Source organism: Canis lupus, chromosome 8 (assembly GCF_011100685.1).
Source record: "Canis lupus familiaris isolate Mischka breed German Shepherd chromosome 8, alternate assembly UU_Cfam_GSD_1.0, whole genome shotgun sequence".
NCBI lineage: Eukaryota > Metazoa > Chordata > Mammalia > Carnivora > Canidae > Canis > Canis lupus.
The window spans coordinates 33,672,706-33,685,217 of record NC_049229.1 but is presented as its reverse complement, the minus strand read 5'-3'; the positions used below and the strand labels follow the sequence as shown (position 1 = coordinate 33,685,217).

At 41.2% G+C, this 12,512-nt stretch overlaps 1 protein-coding gene and 1 long non-coding RNA gene across 2 annotated transcripts; both read left to right on the top strand.

Annotated features, from left to right (window-relative positions):
- The first annotated feature begins 260 nt into the window (after positions 1–260).
- On the top strand, positions 261–8,704 carry LOC111097051. Its single transcript, XR_005363312.1, has 4 exons — positions 261–2,147; positions 2,772–2,886; positions 7,664–7,773; positions 8,472–8,704. It is a non-coding gene; the product is annotated as an uncharacterized LOC111097051 (long non-coding RNA).
- Positions 8,705–8,711: 7 nt separating this feature from the next.
- LOC611152 (putative protein FAM10A4) lies at positions 8,712–10,318 on the top strand. Its single transcript, XM_038544821.1, has one exon. The coding sequence runs from the start codon at positions 8,919–8,921 to the stop codon at positions 9,834–9,836; it is 918 nt and encodes a 305-aa protein (XP_038400749.1). The 5' UTR covers positions 8,712–8,918; the 3' UTR covers positions 9,837–10,318.
- The last annotated feature ends 2,194 nt before the right edge of the window (positions 10,319–12,512 follow it).

Below are 12,512 nucleotides of genomic sequence, written 5' to 3'. Positions count from 1 at the left end.
TTCCAGGTGTAGGGAACAGAAAGGAGCCCTTCTCTCCATCGATATATTCAACCATGGTTGTTCCATGACACTCTGGCCCTGCCATCCAAAAGCTACAGCTCTTTCATAGCACAGTCTATGATGATGGAAGCTTTTCCTATCTGTGTAGTTCAATATGGTAGCCACTAGTCACAGGTGGTTATTGAGCAATTGATTACTTCCTTTTCCCTCTCAGCTTGTTTGAGATATAACTGACATATAGCATTGTATAAGTTTAAGGTGTGGAATGTGATGATTTGATACATGTTTATATTGCAAAATGGTTACTATAATAGGATTTGTTAACATATCCATCACCTTACATAATTGTCATTTTTTTGTATATGTGGTAACAGCTTTCAAGATCTACTCTTTAGCAACTTTCAAGTCCGTTAGCTATAGTCACCATTCGGTATATTAGATCCCTAGAACTTATACCTGAAAGTTTATGCCCTTTAACCAATATATCCCCATTTCCACCCCCCTCCAGCTCCTGGTAACCACCATTTTACTCTGTTTCTTTGAGTTTGCCTTTTTTAGATTCCACAGACAAGTGAGCTCATATTTCTCTCTCCTTGTATGACTTACCTCACTGAGTGTAATGCACTCAGGGTTCATCCATGTTGTTACAAAGGCAGAGTTTCCTTCTTTTCTGTGGCTGAATAATATTCTTTACATATAATTTTCTTTATCTGTTCTTCCATCAATGGGTATTTACATTGTTTTCATATCTTGGCTATTGTGAATAATGCTGCAGTGAACACATGGCTATAGTTACCTCTTCAAGGTAGAGATTTCATTTCCAGAAGTGGAACTGCTGGATCAAATGGTAGTTCTATTTTTAACTTTTTGAGGAACCTCCCTATTATTTTCCATAGTGGCTGCATCAGTTTACATTCCTACCAAGACTGTACAAGGGTCATATTTATAATGCATAATTGAGATAGATATCATTAATGGTTGGCAGGGCTTTCACATTGATTCCCTGACCTGTGGATTAAGAACCAGAACGATAGGAAGAGTTATATGGATGCCCTGAAACTATTCCTATGCTTCGCCATGGTAATAAACCAGAAGGATGTGCCTGATGTCAAACCTTATCTCTTCCAGAAAGCCGGAGGAATTTTCTGCTTCCTAGAAAGTGAAATTTCTGGATTCCATCATTAGGTTTTAATGTTCCACAAACTCCCAAGTGCCTTGGCATCAGTATTTATTTCTATAAAGAAAGACCACTGGTGTGAGAAGCTTGTACAACACTTTCATGTAACTCAGGGTATGCCCGTCTGGCAGGACACCTAAAGCTGATTGTAATACTCTACTGAGGTGGTTCTTTGAAGCTTTGACATCAGGCTAGCCCCAGCTTTTGATGACTGGTGGAGAAGAGGCTACTTGTTCCTACACAGTTAGCTTGTAGCAAGTCTCTCTGGGACTCAGGATTGTAAGAAAAGTGGTCACTGGCACAAAATGATGACTTTGATCACCAACTCTTTATGTAATGTGATCATCCCTGCAATTCATGTAGGGACAGACACCTGAGAGCTTTAAAATGACATTATTATTTTTATTAGATGACGCATTGAAATGAAATTTATTTACTTTTAGAATCCCAAATGAATTAAGCCTGGTAATTTGCATATATATAAAGTGGTTATAAACCACATTTCTTCCTTCCTTTGCTTTCCAGTATAGTCCTGAAAAACCAGTCTTTGAGGAGTTAATTTTTAGTGCCTAGCTAAGGTTAGCAAGTGTTTTCATGTGGCCCATCTAGAACGATGATGATGATGATAAATACTAACAGGGCACTTATTATGGGCCAGTGTTGTTCTAAGTGCTTTACATATATAAAATCAGTTGAGTCTTTGCAACCTTATAAGGTAGGTCTGATGTCATCCTCTTTTTACAGATAGTCTTTTCTTCATCATTTTTTAAAAGATTTTATTAATTTACTCAGAAGAGACACAGCCTCTAGCACACCAGCCGTGGCATAAACTTCTTACACTGAAGCTTGGGGCTCCCCAGACACCCAGGTGGAAGCTGCGACTCTTCTTGTGAACAAGCCTCAGGGATTTCAGAACAATACTTCTACCACATGAAATAAGTCACTGAAGCCAGCTCAGATGCAAAGCGAGGTGAACTAGACTCTACCTTTCATAGAAGTACTAATTAATATGTGGCCCTCTTAACCTCCTACAGACCAGTTGCTAAACACAACTTAAATATTTCCCACTCACTTAGATTTAAGGGCAAGTTAAATGAGAAATGGAAACAAACATCTGACCAAATGGTTTAGGGGCTTGGAGAATATAGCTTCAGGGTCGGCTGTGATGGGATTTCTCTAGAAAATGTTTTAAGCCACTAACTTTTGGAGTGAAGAGTGGTGGTGTTGGTAGCAGAGGATGGTGAGGGAGAAGATGTGGTGGGGCAGTGTGGGCTTTGGGGAGCGTGTGTGCATACATGTTAGAGAGTTGCTATTATCATCGGAATGGTGTTTTCCACTGAGTTTATGACAAATTAGAGGAGAGAACGCTGATTACTTTCAGTTCCAGGCATGAGTCTGACTTGAGGCCTTTGCTTGAACTTCCTTTCTTGGGGTCTTGAAATACCCTGATCCCCTTTTGTGCTTAGGTGGTTTGATGTGGGCACCCATTCTATGCCACTCAAAGAGCCTGAATTAAGACCCTGTAAGGTCCCTCTTGGCTCCCAGGTCCTGTGACTCAGATGGCTGTGATTAGACCATGACATTAATTTTGCAGGAAACAATATCTGCTTCCTGCTCCTGACGAGAAGCCTCCAGCAGGGAAAAAGAACCACAGGCTGCTGTGACTTCGTCCTTCATCTTTCCCTAGAAAAATTGCTAGAGAAGCTAAGGTGTGTAGACCCAATTGAAGTGGTGATTTGTGGTTGAAATCCATAATTACTCCTGGAGACAATGAAACCTAGTGATTACAAGCAGCCTCCTGGGTTCTCTGGCTGCCTGCAAGTTATGTCTTTCATATCCTGCAAGGCAGCGCTTACATAAAGACTAATTATTCCCATATAATCACCCACAGAAAACTTCCTGTAGCTAAAAAGGAAAATATCACTACCATACAACAGGTAATATGAGAAGAGTGGAGCAGATGCTGTGGGAGCAAAAGGAGCTGACCTCTCCCCTGCTCAGACCTAGATGTGGCAGCTAGACAGTGTTGAGACAGTGCACGGTTCTCATGGGGCTTAGGAAACAGCTCATTTATCTTTTTTTGTGTCTCATTTCATGGGTCTGTAGAGTAAGTTTAAAAATGGTACCCATCTCATAATGTGGTTGCGAGGATTAAATGACCTATTTGTGCAAAACATTAAGGTCAGTATCCAACACCTAGGAAGGGAGCTAGTAGATAGTCATCGCCGTCACTGTATTCCCTGTTCCTGTCAAGGGCCATGATTTTGTCTGCTGTGCTGCGCAGGGAGTGATCAAGCCTCTGCATGCCCAGAGCATCCTGAGGTCTCCTGCTTGAGGTCATGACAGTGGCTCTGCTGCTTTGGGAGAAGGGAGCGAAGTGAGACCACTAGGCTGAAGGGCCGAGATCCTGGGTTTGGGTCATGGCTCTGCCATGAGTCAGCCAAGTATCTTGGAACCAATCACTCCAACCCTTTGGACCTCTGTTCCCTTTCTATAAGATGAGAAGACGTTAAGGCTCCTTCCTATTTCAGCACAATACACTGAGATGGTCCTTTCTTTCCTCTCCCTGTTTTTAAAGCTACTTAACTATTTAATTACAGCATGCTGTTGTTTGTATCCAAAATTCAGCTTGAATCCGTACTGTACTTTTTTCCAACTCTGCTGCCACACCCTTGTCCACGCCATCCTCATGTCCCACCTAGACCACTGCTCTAGGCTCCTAACTAAGCCCATGCTTCTGCTCCCTTCCAAACTTTCCAGATAGCCCCTCAGAACAGTCTGCTTGAGAATGCCATTCTCCAGCTTAAAACCATCAGTAGGGATCCCTGGGTGGCGTAGCGGTTTGGCGCCTGCCTTTGGCCCAGGGTGCGGTCCTGGAGACCCGGGATCGAATCCCACGTCCGGCTCCCGGTGCATGGAGCCTGCTTGTGCCTCTGCCTCTGTGTCTCTCTCTCTCTCTGTGCGACTATCATGAATAAAAAAATTTTAAAAAAACCATCAGTATATTTTCTTTCTAGTTAGAATAAAATAAAATAACATTTTAGAATAAAACACAAATGCCTTTCATGGTCTACAAGGTGCTACATGATCTGGCTTCTGCCAACATCTCTTCATCTGATGTCACTTACCCCATCTTTCCACTCTAATCCAACTTGGGCCTTCCACTAGTGTCTGGAACACACTGAACTCTTTTCCACCACATGCTGTTCCCTTCACCTAGAATGTTCCTTGCTACTGTCCATAGAGCTGTCCCTTTGTAACCATCTGTTCTCAGCTTAACTTCCATTGTTCAGCCAGACCTGTTCTACCCATTGTAAAGTGGCTTCTCCCATTGCTTTCCCACATTAGCTTCTTGTTTGTTTTCTTCTTAATTCTTACAATTGCATTTCCTTAGTTTGTTTACTTATTTTGTATTTGTTTCCTTCACTAGAATATAGGCTCCATGAACACAAAGCTTGTTTTTCTGTGTTGTTCATCATTTTACTACCAGCACCTAATGCAGGGTCTGAGTCATAGAAGATGCATAATAAATATTTGTTGAATAAATACATGGTTGCCTTTCACTCTGCAGTTAAATTCCATATGTCCTGTAGCCTATGCGACTGTCAACCTGAACCCAAGCCCTCCCTGGTTCTGGAAGATTATCTCTGAAGGAGGCCTGGACTCAGGCTAGGTGGATGTTTCAATTTGTATCACATGTTGGCTATTGAAATACTAGCTCTGGATCACCAGCTGGTCACTCTAACTTCCTGAACCTATGAGAATAGTCAGAGTGGTTGGGGTCCTCTTATATAATTGTGGTTTCCAGGAGGCCTCCCTCACGAATGGGAAGAGGGAGACTAAAGGTCACTGTGGCCTGGAAATTCATCCCTCCAAAGTGTTACTATAGTCTTGTATCAAACAAGGTGAGCCCCCAGAGAGACACCAAGGTGATCTGGCCTTCAGAAACACGGCTGCCCACTGCCTTTCTCTCCCTACTCCTGTGCCTTTGCTTGTACTGCTTCTCTTCCGTAACATGTGAGTCTGTCCCTCCTTCGGTCTCAGAATATTCCTTGGTCAGGAAGACTTCTCCCATTGTACAATGACCTCAAGACCCTTAAGATCTTTCCTTTCTCCTAGCCCTTGTTTGAATTCTTATTTATGTTTAGAAAATTGTTAATTGATCCCAAAGCTGGAAAGGACCTCATATCCTCATCTGATCAAGCTCCTTGTCTTTTCCATCTTAGCTTCTTGTTTGTTTTCTTCTTAATTCTTACAACTGCATTTCCTTTCTCCTAGCCCTTGTTGATTTATAAGAATATGGTGATTTATACTCAGTGGGGGCACTGTACCCTGGGGTGGATGGGAAAAGGGTATGAGCCTACAAAGTTAGTTGGTATGAAAACTTGAGTTAGAACCCAAGCCTCCTGCTTGCAAATTCTGTGCATCTGTCTTTAGTTGGAGTTTAAGTGCTATTAGGTCTTATATACTGTGATAGTAATAGCTTACATTTCAACGATTCCTTAGTGTTAACAACTCTCAGGTGTAAAGACTTAGAGTCTCTCCTTGGTTAAGAGAATTGTTTGAGGCCATACAACTAGGATGCTAGGAAAGGTCAGTGGATGACGGGAAAACAAAAGTATAAATATGATTTCTACTTCCTGCCCTCCAGATGAAGAGAAGGAGTGCAGGCCTGGGGAGGCTGTTGCCAGGAAGGAAACAAGCTTCCTCCCCAGGAGACTGTGTGCGCACGGGAGAAGCAGGGATCTTAAGTGTGCTGTGCCTGAGGGTACAGGGCTGGAAAGGGGAGGATTTTTCTAGAAGGATTGGGAGGAGGGGCATGGGAGTAGCTGTGGCTTTTAGCGGTAGGAGTGATTCTTCAAGCCTAGTGTGTCTAGTGTGTGAGAGCCCCAGAAAGGTTGAGGAGAAAGAAGGTTGAAACATTACTAGTGGTGAGAGGGATGAGGAAGGAAAAAGAGAGTGGATGGTGAGGAGCTACCTATAAAATGTGTTTTTCAGTTTCTTTTTTTTGAGGGGAGGGGTGCTCACTTGAGGGAATAGCATGGTCAGATTATTAGGGAGCCTTAAGGATTGTGTCTAAAATTCTTTTTTTTAAAAAAGATTTTATTTATTTATTCATTCAGAAGAGACACACAGAGAGAGGCAGAGACACAGGCAGAGGGAGAAGCAGGCTCCCTGCAAGGAGCCAAAGTAGGACTCGATCCCAGGACCCCCGGGATCATGACCTGAGCCAAAGGCAGATGCTCAACCTCTGAGCCACCCAGATGCCCCAAGATTGTGTCCAAAATTCTGATACCACTATGGGGAGTTGGGTTGGGCCTGGCTAGGGCATTGGCTGGGAGTTTAGGAACTCCTTTCAGGTGGTGGGATGGGGCAGGCAGTGCTAGTACAGAGAATCAATCCCACAAGAGGCAGCCTGGGAACAATGCCTGAGCATAGAGAGGGTTAGAGAGCACTGAGGGCCAGTCAGGGCAGTCAAGCTCTCTATCCATTCTAAGAATGGGACCAGGATCAAGAACCAAGACCAGACTGTGGTCCAGAGCAAAGTGAAGTGAGGAGGGTCCTGGGGGATTGCTGGGCACAGCACTGAAGGAAGGGTCTATGGCTTGCCCTTCCTGGCCACCAGCTGCCAAGATACTAATTTAGGCTGGCTTAAAGGGCCAGGGTCCATGCACCAAAGCAGAGGGGCAATAAGTGTAATTCAGGCTGGTTGGGAGAGTTCAGTGGGAAGGGAGAGGAAGTAATGAAATGAAAGGAGTCGCTGCCAAAACAGGTACATTTTATGGTGTAGAGCAACGAAGATAAGAGACTTCACATCAGGTGGATTAGATTTTCTCTATTGAGGGGTGAGATCACCTGCAGAAAGGGAGAGGGTGCCACATAGGCATGACATTAATATTTGCTGAGTGAAGAAGTAAATATGGTAATTTTCAAAGGAAACACACAGTTTTTTTTCAGTTTTCTACATTATCCAGTAAGATCATCTTGCTTTACTTCTATGAAGGACATCTTCCTGTTATCTCAAATCTTAAGTCAGAAAATTGTTTTAGTTATTTATATTTAAAATAAAGTTCTTTATTTTCCAAAACAGTTTATGTTTGCCTTTCTTTAACATAATTTCAGAGGTCACAGATTCATAGAGTCTTACATCTGAATGAATCTGTAGGATAAAAGGAATAATTGTAATAATTTCCATTTCAAGGGATATGATGAATTAAGAAAACCTAATTAAAATTTGAAGGGTTTATTTTAAAAAATCCAGATTGTCCAGGCAAAACCCCATTTGGGAGCTAGGAGGGATCTGAGACATCAAATGACCTGCCCAAGGTCACAGGGGGTTAGTAGCAGAATGGGTGAGAACCCATGTTTCCTGACTTCTGCTCACATTCCTCCCTCTGACTTCTCTATATGGACACACTGCAGACTGGCATCTGCGCATAGTCCAGAAGCCCAGGGCCTCTTGACCCTGTAACTTTTCATTCCCAGGAGTCCAGAACCTCCTGCAACTGGATGCAGCATCTTATGTGGAGACTCAGTTTCTAGAAAGAAGAGCCATCGCTTTCATCAGCGGGAGTGGGTGGAGGTCTGTGGAGCAGGTATTTGAATCCACTACTACTTATCTTTCTATCCATGGACAATCCTTGTACTTTTTTCTATTTTGCTTTCTTTTTTACAAAATTAGAAAGTAAAAAAGTTATCTTTATTGTATGAACTTAAGGTAGTATCATATGAAGTAATATGAATAATGGCTAACAATGAGTACTTATGGAATGCTAGCTTTTATCTGTAACATCTCAACTCTTTCAGCTACCACTTGTTATAGTTCCATCTCATAGACTGAAGCTTAGTGAGATTAGTCACTTGTGGCAGTCAGGATTCAAACCAGGTAGTTTTAGCCCTAGAGCCCTTTGTCTATTATATTGCTTCCCTAAAGTTACCAACAAGAAAAAAGTGCACCAGATTTTTAAAAATGATGCCTTCAAAAATTTTGTTTACTTGTTGTGAAAACAAAGAATTTCTCATTTGATTCCAAAGTTTCTTTGAACTCTAGACTTTTTCACAATCATTAATTCAACGATTTGTTGAGAATATACTATGAGGCAGACATTGAAAAGATACGATCTCTCTTTGTGAGTTTGGAGGAAACAGATCTACAACAGATGATCCAAGCTTTAAAAAATATTTTTCTATATATATTTAAATTTCCTACATGCTTTTCAAATCTAGGGGTAAAAACAAAGTGGTTATTTTTTAAAAAGAATTAATTCTATTGCTTTCTTGTTACCTCTTTCAGATGAGAATAACATTCATGAGAATTTAAGTTCTGTGCAAAAATTTTGTTTAATGGACACCAACTGAATGTGCCAAGTTTCTACTTTTGATTGAATTCTTGGAGACTTTGATAAATATTCATTGATCCTGGAGTCTGTTTCTAATTTTTAAAAACTGAGTAATATATTCTAGAAATACTAGTTGTTTTTTTTAAGATTTTATTTATTTATTCATGAGAGACACACACAGGAGGAGGCAGAGACACAGGCAGAGGGAGAAGCAGGCTCCCTGTGGAGCCTGATGTGGGACACTATCCCAGGACCCCAGGATCACAACCTGAGCCAAAGGCAGATGCTCAACCATAGAGCCACCCAGGTATCCCTAGAAATACCAGTTTGAATACCTCTCACTGTTGTTACAAAACAGCTCATCATGTCAAACAGATTGGATTTAAAATTATTAAAAGAAAATGGTGCCCCTTCCACACGGTCACACTGAGCTGGTCCCCACGCCTGGAATGGGGCCGCAGCCGCAGCCTCAGCCGCACCCGCTGCCCGCCGCCTGCCAGCGCCTGTGGACCGTGGACCCCTGCAAAGTGAGCAAGCTTCGGGTCTTCGTGAAAATGTGTAAGCAGGATCCCAGCGTTCTGCACACCGAGGAAATGCGCTTTCTGCGGGAGTGGGTGGAGAGCGTGGGGGGTAAAATACCACCAGCTACTCATAAAACTAAATCAGAAGACAATATCAAGGAAGAAAATACAGATAGTAAGAAGGTGGAGGAAAACATAAAGACAGAAGAATCATCAAGTGAGGAAAGTGATCTAGAAATTGACAATGAAGGTGTAATTGAACCAGATATTGATGCCCCTCAAGAAATGGGAAATGAAAATGTAGAGATAACTGAGGAAATGATGGATCAGGCAAATGATAAAACAGTGGCTGCCATTGATGCCCTAAATGATGGTGAACTACAGAAAGCCATTGACTTGTATGCCATCAAACTGAATCCTCGCTTAGCCATTTTGTATGCCAAGAGAGCCAGTGTCTTCATCAAATTACAGAAGCCAAATGCTGCCATTCGAGACTGTGACAGAGCTATTGAAATAAATCGTGATTCAGCTCAGACTTACAAGTGGCGAGGGAAAGCACACAGACTTCAGGGTCATTGGGAAGAAGCAGTACATGATCTTGCCCTTGCTTGTAAACTGGATTATGATGAAGATGCTAGTGCATTGCTGAAAGAAGTTCGATCCACGGCCCAGAAAATTGCTGAACATTGGAGGAACAACATTTGCAACAACATGGAGCTAGAGAGTATTACAGCAAGTGAAATAAGTCAGTCAGAGAAAGACAGATACCGTATATTTTCACTCATATGTGGAATTTAAGAAACAAACAAACAAAAATGAGCAAAAGGTAAAGAGAGGCTAACCAAGAAAAACTCTTAACATAGAGAACTAATGGTTGGCAGAAAGGAGGGGGATGGGTTAAATAGGTGATGGGGATTAAGGAAGGCACCTGTTGTAATGAGCACCAGATGTTGTATATTGTGCATCTGAAACTAATATTACATTGTATGTTAACTAACTGGAATTTAAATGAAAACAAAACAAAATAAAAAGAATATTGAGGTTAGACACTGAGAAAGGCAGCAAGCTCTGAACTCAATAAAATGGCCTTGAGCGATTCCCTACTGCCGCACTTGCCCGATCACTTTTTGTGGCATACCCACAGAGCTGTGTGGCCAACTATCCTTATATGATACCTGGAGGAAATAAAACACCCTTGGACCTGGATTTCCTTGCATACAGTTGGCTTTTTCCCCCTGAATATCTGGAAAGCCAACACGCTTGTAACTTCTTAAATAAACCTAGGCTATTTTAACTGCAAGTCTTATATTGCTTGAAGCCAAACATTATCCCCCTACCCCCATACCAGCATTTCTGCTAACACATTTCTGAGATCTTTATGTAAATGAGTGGAGAAAAGGTGATTCACTTTACACAAATTCAATTTACAGACTACATTTTCAGAAAGCTAACGTCTATTTCTTATTCATATCTGTGCCATTCCTTATGCCCTGGAATTGTTTTCCTCTAGAAGGATGGACACCTTCCGGCGTTATAGGGATGCGTGGATCAATCTGATGACCACCCTAAGTTCTTGTCTTGAGCTGAGCCAACAAAGCCTTAATATAGTACACAACTTTGCCACTTGGAGAATAGATTATGCTATTTCCTCCTGATTTTCTAAGGGCTCAGGCAGCCTCATGGCTGTCACTCACCAACTCCTCAGTAGACATGAGAAAGGTTTCAATCTCCTACTGTGAATTTGGTCTCAACTTCATTCAATGCCTAAAATCTCTTTCAAATTAAGACTGAACAATTACCTTTCTTTATGCTTCTTTTACTTTTTTTCCCATGGGCAATGAGCAATGCCTGAATACAGTATAAGCTTCATAAGAAGACCCATGTTGCTCTGAAATAATTTTTTAAATTGAGAGTTCACATACTGTAAAACTCATCCCTTTTATTTTTATTTTTTTTTTTAAGATTTACAAAATTTATTTATTCAGGAGAGATACAGAGAGAGAGTCAGAGACATAGGCAAAGGGAGAAGAAGGCTCTCTGTGGGGAGCTTCATGCGGGACTTGATCCTAGGACCCCAGCATTATGACCTGAGCCAAAGGCAGATGCTCAACCACTGAGCCACCCAGGTGCCCTGACTTATATAATTTAAAACTGAAAGTTTGTGTCACTTAATTCCCTTCACCCGTTTTGTCTATCCTCAACTCCCTACCTCTGGCAATCACCAATCTATTCTCTATATCTATGAGCTTGGTTTACATTTTTTTTTGGTTTGTTTTTTTTTAGATTCCATATAAAAGAGATCATATGGCATTCATCGTTTGGTCTGACATTTCACATAGCATAATGTACTCTAAATCCATCTATGTTGTTGCAAATGATAATATTTCATTCTTTTTTATGGTTGAATAATATCCAACCATATTTATATATATATGTATATATATATACTGATATAGTATCAGTATATATATATATAGTACATTTTCTTTATTCATTCATCAGATAGATACTTAGGTTGCTTTCATATGTTGGCTGTTATAAATAATGCTGCAATGAACATGGGGATCCATATATCTTTTCAAGTTATTGTTTTTATTTTCTTTGGATAAATACCCACAAATGGAATTCCTGGATCAAATGGTAGTTCTATTTTTAATTTTTTAAAGAGCATCCATACTGTTTTCCATAGTGGCTGCACCAGTTTGCATTCCCACCAACAGTTCACAAGGGTTCCATTTTCTCTGTATCCTCACCAACATTTGTTATTTCTTATCTTTTTGATAATAACAATTCTGACAGTTATGAGGTAATATCTTACTGTGGGAAATCTGCATTTCCCTGATGATGAGTGATGTTGAGTTGAATGTCCTCTTAACTCAAGAAGTCCCTAGCCTGGCAAGTCTTGGCTTGACAACAAATTTTGAGTTGTTAATTTTCATACTGTTGTAATAATTCAGGTAATCTGTTAATTTGGCAACCTATTAACCTGAGCATGAACCATCAATCAACACATAAGAGATAAGAGCAGAGGCAGGCAAAGTTATCTCTAATGAGATGGAATTATTCCCAGATCAACAAAATCTGACTGGAACTTGATTCAAGCTGTTAACATATCTGAAGGGAAAAACATCCTTCAGAAGAAGGGATAGTTGGCCATGGAAGCAAGGTAAAAGGAAATTCTCAGAGGCCATGTTGGTAGTGTCATTCGAGCCCAGTGTAGAGGTTGCCCGAGTCCAAGGACACAGCCTGTCCTGTCTTGGTGGAGGTGGGTGCAGCAGAGCCTGAAGCCATCCAACATCTGAGTCATAGAGCCAACTCCCCAGGCTTACTTCCATGCTTACCAAGCAGCCTTCTTCCTAATTATAATTTGGATTTCTTTGCAGATTTTACCTATAGGAGAATAAAGCCTGGCCAGATCACTCCAGTATCTTGGCAGATATATTTCTGGTTATAAATAATTGGTTTATGAACTAT

Bases quoted from the DNA above. Each gene is read 5' to 3' on its own strand.
- LOC611152 (XM_038544821.1), top strand. From the start codon at position 8,919: ATGGTGCCCCTTCCACACGGTCACACTGAGCTGGTCCCCACGCCTGGA.